Source organism: Eretmochelys imbricata, chromosome 7 (assembly GCF_965152235.1).
Source record: "Eretmochelys imbricata isolate rEreImb1 chromosome 7, rEreImb1.hap1, whole genome shotgun sequence".
In the NCBI taxonomy this organism is placed as follows: Eukaryota; Metazoa; Chordata; order Testudines; family Cheloniidae; genus Eretmochelys; species Eretmochelys imbricata.
The window spans coordinates 59,069,698-59,084,383 of record NC_135578.1 but is presented as its reverse complement, the minus strand read 5'-3'; the positions used below and the strand labels follow the sequence as shown (position 1 = coordinate 59,084,383).

At 44.1% G+C, this 14,686-nt stretch overlaps 1 protein-coding gene across 1 annotated transcript in view; it reads left to right on the top strand.

Moving 5' to 3' along the window:
* The window catches only part of VSTM4 (V-set and transmembrane domain containing 4), a 53,760-nt gene that overhangs the window by 16,767 nt on the left and 22,307 nt on the right, over positions 1 to 14,686 (top strand). Inside the window, exons 3-5 of the mRNA XM_077823060.1 lie at positions 1,604 to 1,672; positions 4,528 to 4,635; positions 11,025 to 11,058. Of these exons, the coding sequence (XP_077679186.1) occupies positions 1,604 to 1,672; positions 4,528 to 4,635; positions 11,025 to 11,058 (211 nt within the window). The remainder of the gene's footprint in view (positions 1 to 1,603; positions 1,673 to 4,527; positions 4,636 to 11,024; positions 11,059 to 14,686) is intronic.

Genomic DNA, 14,686 nt, shown 5'->3' with positions numbered 1-14,686 from the left:
TGTGTGTGTGCGCGCGCGCGCTGAGGTGGCAGCTATCCTGGCACAATGTTTTTGTAGGAGCGTCCCATTCACCAGGACTGGCGTGTCCCTGAAATATTTGGGAGAGTCCTAGCTGTTCAAGGGACTATGGAGTTAGCTGTGGAGCAAAGCTAAGCCTGCAGTGACTCCTTTAGCTTTGAATGTGGCTAGAACAATTGTCACATTATTATACACTATCATGTTGAAAAGGCTCCTAACTTGGTCAACCCAAGTCAGTTTTCTCAGGAACTCTTCAAAGCACGTCTCCTTGGGGAGGCTATTTTACTCCTGGCATTTTAGCACGAGACCTGTTATTTTTTTTAGAAGAGACTTTTGTTGCTGGAGATGTAAGTGGGAAATTAATTATGTTTTTCTCTTCTCCTTGTTTGCCTACAAACTTTTCCAGAATAGTTCACTTTGGGACAGAGATGAGGTTTGGAAAAGTACCTCCCCTAAGACAGAACTTTTGGAGAGTTCTGACCAAAGCAAGGCATCAGAATGGAAACATTTATATACAGCCTCTGCGACAGGGCTTTCTGCCATACTCCACCTACCCCACAGAGCTGGGGCACAACTTGATCAAATTGTATTTGTCATGCACTCTGAGAGCCATACTTGAAAGTCACCAGTCACTGTGCAATACGGTGACCAGATGTCCCAATTTTATAGGGATAGTACCAATATTTGGTGCTTTGTCTTATATAGGTACCTATTAACCCTCGCCCTGATTTTTCACACTTGCTATCTGGTCACCCTACCGTGCAATTGCCTGGAGGGCCAGCATGACCTGATCCCCACAGAAAAAAGGGGGATGAAGGAGGAAGAAAAAGGGAAGCAGAGAGAAGGTAGAAGTAGTTATAAAAGGGGCATATCAGTATTTAATTTATCATCATCTACACCGAAATCTTTTGTCCTATTTCCCCATAAATTCTCTTATGTCTCAGGCAAGTCCTCACTTTACTCAGCCTGTGCCCACGCTCACAAGGTAATTGCCTCTCCTGTCCATTTCTGGTGCTTGCTTGCCCCTTGGCTTTCCTCCAACATCCCAGTGTCTTCTTAGGTGTTACCTCTTCTCCTCCCCTCTGGAATGAGCTGGGTCTGGTTTATATAGTCCCCAGACCCCTCCCACTCGCAGCAGCCTTCAAGAGGACTAGATAACTGGAGTCAACTGCTCAGGTTTTTTTTCCCTCCCCCATGACAGTTCACTCTGCCACAGCACCAGATCAGTCAAACATATTGCTATCACGGATCAGTCTATTTATCTCCTGTCATAGTCCAAGGTGGGACAGAGCTGCAGGCTGCCAGCTCATTCTGTTGCATCATTGAGTGTCTTCCTCATGTAAGCCCAGGACTCAGTCTGGAGAGCTCCCTGCCATTTCTACGAGAGTGACAGATATTTGGTGCCAAAAAGGATCAAGTCTTGCCAAAAGAGATTTTGGCATTTTATAAATTCAGTTGTTTCATCATGAGAGATGAACATTCTGTTGGACAGTATGGGTGAAGTCCTGGTCCCATTGACTTCAATGGAGAGAGAATTTCACCCCATGTGCATAGTCAGTATACCGTGTTTATTTGTCCTTCACAGTGATTTCATCGAAAGCTTCAGAAGATCCCACTTTTGAGAAAAACCATGAGGCCTGGAAATTTTTTGAAGGTAAAGATAACGTTATCATTTGTTTACATGCAGTTTCTCATTAAGACGCTGGCTGTAGTTATATTGTGGTAGCAACCAAGAGCCCTGTTTGGGGTCAGAGCCCCATTGTGCTAAGGGCTGTACAAAGCCTGGCTGCTCCCAGAGTGCTTATCGTGAATTACTTAGATTTTCTGAAAGCCTTTGACAAGATCCTTCACCAAAGGCTCTTAAGCAAAATAAGCTGTCATGGCATAAGAGGGAAGGTCCTCATGGATTGGTAACTGGTTAAAAGATAGGAAACAAAAGGCAGGAATAAACTGTCAGTTTTCAGAATGGAGAGAGGTAAATAGTGGTGTCCCTCAGGGTCTGTACTGGGCCCAGTCCTATTCAACATATTCAAAAATGATCTGGAAAAAGGGGTAAACAGTGAGGTAGCAAAATTTTCAGAGGATACAAAACTACTCAAGATAATTACGTCCCAGGCAGACTGAGAAGAGCTACAAAAGGATCTCTCAAAATTGGGTGACTGGGCAACAAAATGGCAGATGAAGTTCAATGGTGATAAATGCAAAGTAAACTAAACTAAATTAGCTGTTACCACTCAAGAAAGATCTTGGAGTCATTGTGGATAGTTCTCTGAAAACATCCACTCAACATGCAGCGGCCAACAAAAAAGCAAACAGAATGATGGGAATCATTAAGAAAGGGATAGATAATAAGACAGAAAATATGGTATTGCCTCTCTATAAATCCAGGGTATGCCCAGATCTTGAATACTGCATACGGATGTAGTCATCCCATCTCAAAAAAGATATACTGGGATTGGAAAAGGTTCAGAAAAGGGCAACAAAAATTATTAGGGGTATGGAACGGCTGCCATATGAGGAGAGATTAAAAAGACTGGACTTTTCAGCTTGGAAAAGAGATAACTAAGGGGGAATATGATAGAGGTCTATAAAAATCAGGATTGGTGTAGAGACAGTGAATAAGAGAGTGTTCTTTACCCCTTCTCAGAACACAAGAACTAGGGGTCACTAAATGAAATGAATAGTCAGCAGATTTAAAACAAACAAAAGAAAGTATTTTTTCACACAATGCATAGTCAACCTGCGGAACTCCTTGCCAGAGGATGTTGTGAAGGCCAAGACTATAACAAGGGTCAAAAAAGAACGAGAAGTTCATGGAGGCTAGGTCCATCCATGGCTATTAGCCAGCATAGGCAGGGATGGTGTCCCTAGCCTCTATTTGTCAGAGGGTGGAGATGGATGGTAGGAGAGAGATCACTTGATGATTACCTGTTCTGTTCATTCCCTCTGGAGCACCTGGCATTGGCCACTGTTGGAAGACAGGATACTGGGCTAGATGGACTTTTGGTGTGACCCACTATGGCCATTCTTATGTTACAGAGTGTGGGAAACCAGAGAGGGAAAGGTCTCTACTTCACCAAGTTCTCATATGACTGGGTTTTCTTTTTAAGACCATTAGGGAACTAATTTGTATCTGGCCTGTAGGCGAGACTGCCATGCAAACAGAACTCAATCCAGCCTGGTGCTGATCACCTCTTAAGACATACCAAGCTTCCTCATCTTCCAGTGACTTCAGTGGAGGCTGGCTGAGTGAGTTTAACACTTCCGGGACATGCAACGGTACACTATAGTAACAACCCAAGCAAATGATGCCTGGTCTGTTGCATGACAACCTATCTCCCTAAGCAAAGAACCTTTCTAGCCCTAAGCAAAAACCTGTTCAGTGCAGTCAGTTTGTTCAGGACCTGGCATGCCATTACACAGTTAGTTCTGCAAATGTGGGGGCATGTGAACCTCAACCCCTACATTTTTAGAAGTCTGGCCTGCAGCCTTCATATATCACTTTGCCACAGTGTGTGTCTTTGGCACTTTGCTCTTGCTCCAGAAGAACACTGATTGCAGCGACACCCCCCATGTCGGGTTCTTGGACTGCACTTGTACCTGATAATACCACACCTTTGGTGAGATGATCCACCGGCTGGTTATTTCTAGTGCCCATTATAAAGCAAATACCAAGTAGAGTACTTAAGGCAGACTGGTGAGTAACCATAGTGGTACTGGGATCAATCAACCTTTTTCCAATGCATGCCAGTCCAGATTAAGTGACAGGTGTTGCAAATGTTCACAGCTATTCTGGGTATGTGTCTGCTCAGTTGCTGCTATATTTGACAATGTACAAAGGTTCCACTTGGGAGCTTTTGTTACATTCTTTAAAACACAGTTTACAAAACATACAACTGTCCTGGGCAGAGGGAGTATGGACTGGTGAGTAGAGCAGAGGGCGACCAGTCAGGATTCTGTTCCCACCTCTGCCACTTTCTACAAGTCACTCGAACACTCTAACTCAGTTTCCCCTCTGCAAAACAGAGGTAAAACTGGCCTACCTCACCGGGGCATTGAAGGCAATTAGTGTGTGTAAAGCGTCCTTCAATAAAATGGGCTATGTACATTGTTATATGAAAGGCAGGAACAAGAAGAAGCATGAGGCCCTATTTTAGAAGGCAGGAGTTTTCAAAAGTGCTCCATGTTGGCCAAAATCTGTGATGCTCAAATTCTCACTGACTTCAATGGGAGCAGATTTAGGCCAACGGTGGGTACATTTGAGACCCCCAGCCTAATTGTCTTGCTCAGTTTAAAGGTTGGGGGTAAGATTGTAAGAGACAGGTAAGTGCCTAAATCCTATAGACTTTCAATTTAGGTGCCTATGACTTAGACACCTCTGAAAATGTTACCCTATGCTATGAGGCAGGGCCTGTTTATTTCTGTCTTGCACAGAGGTAATCCTTTTTCCTGTGTTAAATGTTAATCATATCAAGAGCCAGGCTGAGTAATTCTCTGCTTGCCTTTCAGACCTGTATGTATATGCAGTGTTTGTGTGCTCCATTGGCATCATCAGCGTCCTCCTTTTTACACTTGTCATTCTCTGCCAGTCGCTGCTGAACAAGAAAAAATCCAGAGGTGAGTGACAGACAAGCGTCAGCCCATTGGCACGAGGGGATTGGATTGTAGAAGAGAACAAAAACATGAGAAGGCGGCAGATGATGCAGAGGGAGGAGACAAAAAAAAAATAACCAGCTTTCCTTGAAGTTACAAATACAGTCCTCCAGCTTCAAAGGTGGGGGAAAAAAATCCAATTTATTTTCTGCCAAAATTTTGAACAATTTGTACTGACATTTTTCAGGGAATAATTTAGATTTAAAAAATTATATCAAAAAGAAAAGCCATTTTAATTTTTCTTGGCACTGAAATTTGCTTCACTTTGGTTTTCAGAACAAAATGAATGTTTTCATTTTTTCCATCAAAACCCCCCTGAATTTTGTTGAATCAGACTTCTTGCAAAATATTTAGACTTAAACTGTCCCCCTCCCCCCCACTCCATTTTAACTAAAAATGTGACCAGCGCTAGTTAACATCTAGGTTAAAAAAACCCTTTGTTTGAAGAGATGTGTGCAGAGGGTGTGTCCGGGGGGGGGGGGGGGAAGGGGAAGGGGGGGAGAAACAGACTTGCCCTAGGTCTGTAAATTGTATAGACAGGGCTGTCCTGCCTGCTTGTCCAGAGAAAGCAGACCAGTCTCTCCCCTCAGGATCTAGCCCCACCACTCACTTGGTGGCAGTGGGCAGAGGCTAGCTCCCCTTTTGTTTTCCCAGTTATTACCTCAGACTTCTACTCCATACTCTTAGAAATAGGAGACATCACCAATGTTAATACTACTGCCACCACCAAAGGATCACTCTGTCCTGAAGGCTGTTTAGTATCAGCAAGTGTGAGGAAGAAGTGATCTTTCAAGACATAAGCTAATACTTTTGTAATTCACGTAAAACAAAAACTTATACAAAATATTCTATACCGAAGTAGAATTGTGGCCTCTCATAGATCAGAGTGTGTTGAATCATAGAAATATAAAGGTGGAAGGGACTTCAGTCATTTAGCCTATTTCCTTGCGGATATAATGCTACTTATTATATCTTCTAGGAGGGGGTGTTAAAATATTCACTAAACTTGCTGTTAAGGAGTTCCTTCATCTGTTGCTATTGACTTTAAGCTGTGCTTGGATAAGGCCCACTGACTTCAGTGAGCAGGTTGGTGATCTGCACCTCTGAGGATCTGCCATATCAGATGACACATTTGGTCTATTGAGTTCTGTATCCTGCCTCTGGTACATGTGAATCTCTAATGCATGAGAAGGTGAACCCCAGCAATAATGCCCTTCTAAGCGGAATAAACTTAGAGTCTTTCCGGGAGCAATTGCATTAGCAGAGTCAAAATGTTCTGACTTTTGAAGGACTATATTTTTCAAAAATACAAGTAGTGGTAGAAAAGAAACCTTGAAAAGTGCTAGCAATTTTTCATCGACTGGCTCTAGAACTGGTTGGGGTTTTCAATTTTTGGAAAAAAAAAATTAAATCTCACTGAAATTTGAAAAAAACCCGAAACCAGTTAAATTAACAAATTCTCACAAAATAACTTTTTTTTTTTTAATCAGTTGTGCTTAGAAATAGGGCTGGGTAAATAATGGCTTTTTGGTTCATTGGCAGTTTGGAAAAAAAAGTTGAAAAAAGGTTTGTTTTTGGTTCAACCCCAAACTTTTTTTTTTAATTTCAGCAAATCAAAAAGTTGGAAAAAATGTGGAGCTAGTCTGAACAAAATGTTTATTTGCCAAAATTTTTTTTACCAGCTCTACTTAAAGGCATTGTTCTAAGCTGCGACTTTGTGGCTGTAAGTGTTATGTTCGTGTTTAAAGCGCAGATGTTACTTGAAAAGTGAAATGACTGGGCATTTAGTGAGAAGCTTGAACCTGCCCAAAATCCTGGTTATGTTGAGATCTGGACCCAGACTCTGTTTTATACTTATTCTCTCTCAGTGGGATCTATGTCAGATTTACTGTAAGTGAAAAAGAGTAGTTTTCCAGCTGTCAGTCTTGCAAACTACCTGGAGATCTGAAAGCCCAGCTATGAAATGCCTCTCACATCATCCCCATTAAGAGACAGAGAGGCCCTGAAATGGGAACTTAGCTAGTGATTTCCTCTGTGATGCGTTACACAGAAGAGAATCCAACTTGTTATCTTGTGCTGGCTCTTGAGGACTAATATGTTTGTGTCAGTAAGGAAGGCTCTCATGACTCAAAGATACACACAGAACAGACATGTCGGGGAAAAGAGGGATAATTTATACAGGTAATCTTGTCTGACCATAAGCACATTTCAAGCCGGGGCTGCCTTTTACAGGTGGAGCACCTAACCAAGTTGCTATGCTTCTGATTGATAGTTTCACAGAGTTTGAGGCCTGAATGGACCATGAGATCAACTAGTTGGACCTCTCTATACCACAGGCCATTACACTTCGCTCAGCTACTCCTGTGCTGAGCCCAAAGATCCTACTCCGACAAAAGCATTTTAGTCCTCAGAAGACTACACTGGGTGCGACAGGCAGAGAACAGGAGAGAGACCGAGGTGCCACCAATACCCAAATCGATCTGATTTCATAGGAATAGCAACCAAAAGAAACACACAGTACTTTTTCTACCACTTCAGAGTGTAGAAGAATCTCTGTGCCAAGACAGCAACAAAACACTAACTTAAATGTTTTGTACAATGAGTCACATGGATAAGACACACTGATTTATTCTGGCCGATCTTCAAGAGACATCTGGGAAGATTTTGCTCCCAATTCTGTTTATGGACACTGGGGTAACTGAATGAGCAGCCTCGAGAAAAGCCCTCTCTTGAGCTAGCGCTAATGTAGGGTGGGTCCTGGCCCGTGTAATTCCTTCTGTGTGTGTGAAAGCTGTCTTTCCTAGGCTGCCCTAGAATTAAATGAATGGCAGGCTGAATTCAACTTTTATTTAAATCTTGACCATCACCAAGCAAGAAGTGCCAACATTATGATTCTGTATTGGAAGGGTGAACCTTACCTGGGAGAGGTTCTCAGTATGCTACATTTTGATAATTGGCAATACTGTTAGGGCAAGTGTCTGCTCAGACCAGCGCCCCATGAATATGTATTCTCCTGAGTCCACCTTGAGGAGTCACTTTTGGCTTTGTCTCTAGCCCTAGAGCAGAGCCGGAACCAGCCTGCCTCTGAGAATCAGAGCTTGGTCCCTTGCTCGGTGGGGATCTAGTCTGCACCACCACTATGCCCAGCCCAGCTTAATCCCCCTGGTGGGCTGGCTCACCTGAGGTGGGAGTGGGGCGGGGCAGAACCCAGCCACTCCCCGCCGACCTGCACAGGAGCAGCAATGCCATGGAAGCTCCTTTCCCTACTCACGGTGTGACACAGGTAGCAAGCACAGGGGAGTGAGGGGCTCCTTACATCCCCTGCATAGGCAAGTACCACGAGTCACATTCTGGCTCCTTACCATTGAATCTCAAATCTGCCTTTTCTCATTCAACAGCTTCCCTCTCCCTTTGACATTCACATGCAGAACATAACACCAAGAGCCAACTTTAATTAGCTTCCCCAGCTCCCCCAATAATACCCAGTGATATGATCTGCTTACCTTCTCTGGGTCCCTGTGCTCCACACATCAGCTTCCCCTTCAGGGACAGGCTTCTTCATGATGGGCCCTTCCAGCCAAATCATGCAGCCCAGCCCATCTTCCAGCTGGGAACAAACAGAAAGGCCAACAAAATAGTCATGCAGCAATATCACTCTGTGTCTTCAGCCAGGATTCAGGCTCAATAATCCTGCCATCCCACATCTCAGGGCTGTCACACCTCCTTCCTCTGGGACCTTGTAAGGGGTCCCAGGCCCTCCCTTCCTCTACTGTAGGTCCCAGTCCAGGGACCCAACTGCAGCAAAGAAGATCCAAGTGCTCTGGCTCCTTGCTTCACTTCCCTGGACTACTGCCTACCTTGGCCTGTCTCATAGCTTCTCCTGTAACCCTTTCCTGGACAGTCAGTCAGTCTGTCTCCTAAACCCACTATGGGTGGTCCAGCCCATGCCAGATTCTCTGTCTTTTCCCCAGCCCCTTAGCTGATTCACCCACTAGCTTCCTGCAGGCCTTTTATACCTGACTTTGGAGAGCCCTTCCTTGCTCCTATCATCACTCAGGCACCTGTTGAACTCATGCTTCTTCTTATAGGAGCCTCACACCCAGGCTACCATGTCATGATCACCTGACCCAACCCAAGTCCATCACCTGGCAGGTGGATAAATAGCCAAAGGTGAGGCTGACCCCAACTCCCTTAAAGGTCCAGTCCACCTTGTAATAATGAGCAACTCGTATAATGATGTACAGCAGGTGAAACAGTAGATGTCTGTGGTGTCAGTGTGAAAAACCTGACCAAAGTTGTAGTTAGCTTCACGGCACTAATGTGAAAACGTGTAAGACTGGGGCTAATTCATCACAGGTTTAACTCACTGAATTCCGTGGAGTTGTGTCACAGAGGAAATTGGCCCATCACGCAGAGTAGCAACTTGTGCAGTTCAAAAGCCCTGTGTGTCTCTAGTAAAGACTGAAGTCCACTCTCTAATCACAGGACAAGTAACAATGGTTTAGACTTTTCCAGATAACCCCTGGATATGAAGGGCTGAATGATCTCCTCCAGGCCACTAAACTCTCATCTAGAGCTGGTGAAAAATTTTCCTCAAAACTGTTTTTTGAGTGACTGCTTTCCTCAAAATATTTCAACATTTCACTAAAAATCTGAATACCTGATAACCATAACATTTTTGGTTGTCAACCAAAACCCAAAATATTTTGGCCAAAAACTGAAATATTTCATTCAAAATGCTGCCACAGTGCCTTCATCGGAGTTGTACTTTTGATGCCTTATGCCTCCCATTCTTCTTAATAGGCTGGGTTTCCATACCAGACTTCATCTCCCATGAGGCACCATGGCCAGGGAATCCTATGATGCACCCCTCCCTTCACCAAAAGGGAGGAAAATAATGCTTAATGGAAGATGTAGTCAGTCAAAGAGCCTGGCCCATACAGGAGAATGGGGGCATAAGACACCTAAACTATAACTCCCATGAGGCACTGAGGAGCCATTTTGAACGACAATATTTTGGGTATTGGCTGAAATATTTCAGTTTTTGATATTTTGCTGAAAAGTCCAACATTTTGTGTGGGGAAAAATTCTGTTTCCTGACCAGTTCTACTTATATCACGTCAGCCACCAAACAGCTGCCAAGTAGTAACAACGTTTGATGACCACGGACCTGAACTAGATTAGACTTGGGGACCTAGCTGTAGTTTAGCAAGACCATCCCTTGAGTCATCAGCTTTCCTTTTAGTGCTAAAATGCAGTCCTTCAGGACAGGTAACCATTTTTTTCCCAAATGGGTGAAGCATTGTGGGGCCTAACATAAACAAAGATATGCCCACACACCCTGATCAGAGATGTGGGCTAGATTGGGCCCCAGTCTTACACAGCCATTCAGGGGATCTGGGGGAATATACCACATAAGACCAGGCATCCTGGCTCAGGGCATGGGGAAGAGAATGGGAGCTATATGCCCAACCTTCCCCCCTGCAAGTGGGCAAGGCAAGTCAGAGCTCCACATGGCAGCCAGCAGAGCTTGCCCCACAGAAGGGTGTCTATGAGGCAATATCTCCTCAGTCCCTCCTCAAGGGCAGGGGCACACCACTGGCTCAGGGCTGAAAGAGGGACTGGATCACAAAGACACCCAGAGTTAGAATAGTTAATGCTAAAAAAAATTGTTTTGTAAGCGATATAAAGCCTCATGCTTCAGGGCCTTAGCCAGTCTGATGATACCTTCCCGGGTGGCAGATCATCCCACATCTACTACTGTGGGGTTCTTACACCAGCTACTGCAGCAGCTGGTGCTGAGCACTGGCAGGGACAAGATATTGGCCTTTGGTGCTGATCCCATCTGGCAATGCCTCTGTGCCTAAAGCCACGACCTAGCCGTATGTTAAGAACTCAATCAGCTCCTGTGGGTGGATGGTTTATTTTTTACTTCGGGTTTTCAGAAACATACATTTTTTAAAAAGGAAGTTTGGGGACAGAATGCAGAACTGAAGCACCAGGAGAGAATCAAAAGCTTTTAAGACAGCTACTCAGCCTTTAGTGGCTCTCCTTAGCCTGCTCTCCCTTGCCTGGGCTAACCACTGGAATTTGCGCAGCCCTGCAATTCCTAGCTTTGTTTGCTACATTCTTTCTCCGTGGCCTTACAATCTTATTCAAGTTAGAATATGTTCTAATTTGCAGCATAATGCATGGTTATAGCTAGCAGCTTTCTGGTGGTAAAAAGTTGGCATCTATACCGTTCCAGGAGTGGCTATGCTAGGACTATCTGCTGTGTCTCTTTGTAGCGCATAAATCCTGGATATGTGAAGCCACATTTCTTTATTTATTGCTGTTGTTTTTTTCTTTAACAGTGAAGCATTATCTGGTGAAAAGTCCCCAGAACAGGTAATGAGGATGCACTTCTGTTTATTATAAGCTGTTGTACCAATCTTGTTTTATTTTCACTGGGGCTCCAAAAAAGATGCGTAAAATTTCAGAATGTGCCTAAGCGAAAGTCAGTGGGACTTAGGCTCCTGAATCTCTTAGGCACATTTGAAAATCTTACCCAATGTCTTTTGCATGGGTTGTGTGTAACGCACCCAGCATTCTGTCGTGCACTGTACAGATAATAAATAATGGTGGTGAAAATGGTGACGTGACTACGTCCATTCTCAGACATATATTGGATGAAATCCAGCTCTGGATTTCATGCATCTCAAAGATCAGCTGTTCTCATCTCTAGCACAGAATGCACAGCAAAGGTACACAAACATAGTTGTCTCCTGCCTTTGACTCCTTCAGCAAGATCCCATTGTGCAAGTGAAACTTTACTGAAAGCAGAAACTTAGCCCAGCGGCAATCAAAGACACACAGGCCAGAGGCCAGTACTGTTACCATGGACAACTTAGAAAAGCCCATCATAGTCTGGTATGGTTATAAAAGTCAGTGAATCACTGAGACAGACAGAGTGGTAGAAACTGGACATGCTTAGATGAAAAGAACTCTGCAAGGGTCTGCAAGTTGCCTGGAAGGGTCATGGGATGACATGACAATGAGCGGAATGCTTATTGAAGTGGGAGGGAATGTTTATAGCTGAACTCACTGAAATGTGTTTTGATTGGTTAATGTTAATGGCCGAGGTCACGGACTCCTTTGGGACATTGTTTATTTGAGAGACACTGACTGAGACAAGGGAACAATGGGGGTGGGTGGATTGGAAGGGGAGAGCCCCTGGTTGAAGCTGGGTAAAGTCAGTGTGGTATGCTGGGGGTGAACACAATCCCTCAACTCTGGATTGCAGGAGGATGTCCTCTAGGAGATGGAACAGAGACTGCATCCTGATATTCCTGTTTGTGTCTGCCACAAGTACACCATGCCTAGGGCCACAGGCATGAACTTCCAAAAGAAATTATCAGGGGCTGGGTCTCCCAATCAGAGAGCAATATAGGCTTATTCCAGCATGGGCTCTCACTGCTGGTGGTCAGCCAGCGTGCTACCAGATGGTAATGCCACCAGCTAGCTATGGTATTTCCTTCCTGTCCACTAGAGGACAACATCACCATGTATTTCCTCCCCCTTAAGAAAGCAGTTAATCCCCAGTGCATAAAGACTCTGAGCTGTCCCAGCAGAAGGGCTGCTTGGCATGGGCACAATTCCATTCTAGACATCAGAAGGGAGAGAGAAGGCATGAAATGGATGCCGGTGTGACCAGACCATCGGTCCTTGCTGGGATTTGAACCATCAACCTTGCTGGAGTGAAAACTGGAAAAATCTGTATGGCCTCTGTGGCACCACACTTGACGTGTTTGTGTGCAGCAGTTGGTTTGTTAACAGTTTAACAACATGTAACAGTCAGCACTGAATTTAAAAAAGGAGAGCTGGGATCTTACAGGTCTTCCCCTTGGGAGAGCAGGGCCAGGACTTGTGCGCAGATAACTTTACTGCTCCTGTAAATATTTGTGCTGTCGTTCCCACCGCAGGGTTCCTAACACCGGGGAGCAGCCCTTGCAATCACAACATTCCTATTCCCATTTACTTTGACCCTCTATGGCAACTGTGACTTTTAGCATTAGACACAGGGTGGGATTTTCAGGAGTTATTTAGGAGCTCAAGTCCCATTGATTTGTGCCCCTAAATTTCTGAAGACCTGAGACCTACTTACAACCTCAGATGGGAGTTCATAGAATCATAGAATATCAGAGTTTGAAGGGACCTTAGGAAGTCATCTAGTTATAGTGGTGGTACTCCATTAGTTTCAGTGGAGTTAGTCTTGATTTTGCAGCTTTGTAGGGTCATCATAGATTGCAGGAGGGGGGAGGATTCAAAGTGCTTGAGTGACTTAGGAACCTAAGACTCAGAAGTTCCTAAGTCACTTAAGGTCAGATTTTAAAGTTATTTGGCACCTAACACCCATTAATTTCAATGGGAATTAGGCACCTAAATGCCTTTAGAAATCTGGCCCTGTCGGACTAAGATGGAACCATTTCTCATCATCTAGTCTGAGCTCCGGCACAGCACAGGCCAGCGATTTTTATTAATGATTTGTGCAAACAGCTTAATAACTTGTGGTTGAGCTGGAGCAGATCTCTAAGAAGGATATCCCATCTTTATTTAAAGACTTCTAAGACTGGAGAGAATCCACCAGGTCCCTTGATAAGCTGCTGCTGTGGTTAATTACTTTGCACAGCTGTGAGGGCAGAATTCCAGTTTTCAGATTGTATTAATCACCGATTCCCAACTCTTGAGTTTCCTGAGATATAAATAATACTGGAACTAAAATAAAAACAAAAAATGACAAATGTCATATGACCTGCCAGGCCCAGAAGTGGATGCTTCATATCAGTGCAAAGAAAGCAGAGGTTTGCAGCTTTCCAGTGACATAAAGCATTTGTTTCTAGCTCTTATAGTCTGAACGATGTTGGACCTCAACTCTATCACTAGTCCCTCGGTCTAGTAGTGCTTTTTGGCTCTGGTCCTGGACTAAGTATAGCATATCCCAGATCCTGCCAGTGTAATGTTCAATCCCCTCTAATGGGATAATTACTGCATTCATGCATAGCAACCTACCCTACATTGAGCCCTAAGTGAATTCACAATAAAGCAATTGATAGTTCAAGAAGAGTCAATGCAGCCCAAGGCTTTGATGTTACTCTTGGAATGACCTCTGTTCTGTGACCCTCCCAGTCACGGCAACTGCAGCATGGATTCAGAAGAGACAGCTCAGCAGTTCCATATTTCCCTTCATTGATAGTTGCCGCTTGTTTCTGTTTTGAAAGCAGCTCAGATGAAGCAGGAAGGGGAAAAAAATGAAAAGAGATCAGTGGAGAACGCAGTGAAAGGAGAAAATTAAACCACTTGAAAAAGCCCACAAGTGCAAAGAGACAAAAATAAGCGTATGGTAGTTAGATACAAAGCCTTGGTAAGTCAGAGTCTGCCGTCCCACCAGTGCCTGCTGTAGCAGAGATAATATTGTAAAAATCAAATAGGAAACACATATAACTGAATGCCGGAGGAAAGGGAGGAATGGAATCACAGCAAACAAAAACTGTGGGAGGAAACAGGATTAAAATCAGCAAGCAACAGCATTTTTAGTATGATGCCCTGAACTGACAAACACTTACACATATACCCCACTTTAAGCACGTGACTATTCCCATTGACTCCGGTGTTTAAGTGTTTGCCACATCTGGGCCTTAGTTAATGTATAATGTGCACATCATTTTTATTTTCCATCCTATAATCAAGATAATTTCTCTCCTGGAACATGATCATGAATCCCATAGAATCTATCCAATCCATCCAGGAGAGACTGATTGAGAAATACTTGCTAATAAAGTGCCTCAATTCAGCTTGGGACTTGACCATGCATCTAGGGGTGTGAGAATCCATCGAACCAAACCCCTTGAACCAGTTTACACAAGACTCTTGCAAATCCTAACTATTGCATTGTGCATAGCTGAGATCCTGGTTAGAGACAGATCCAACTCTCCACCCAGCCTTTGGGACGGCTCAGATTTGAACCAAAATCCAGGTC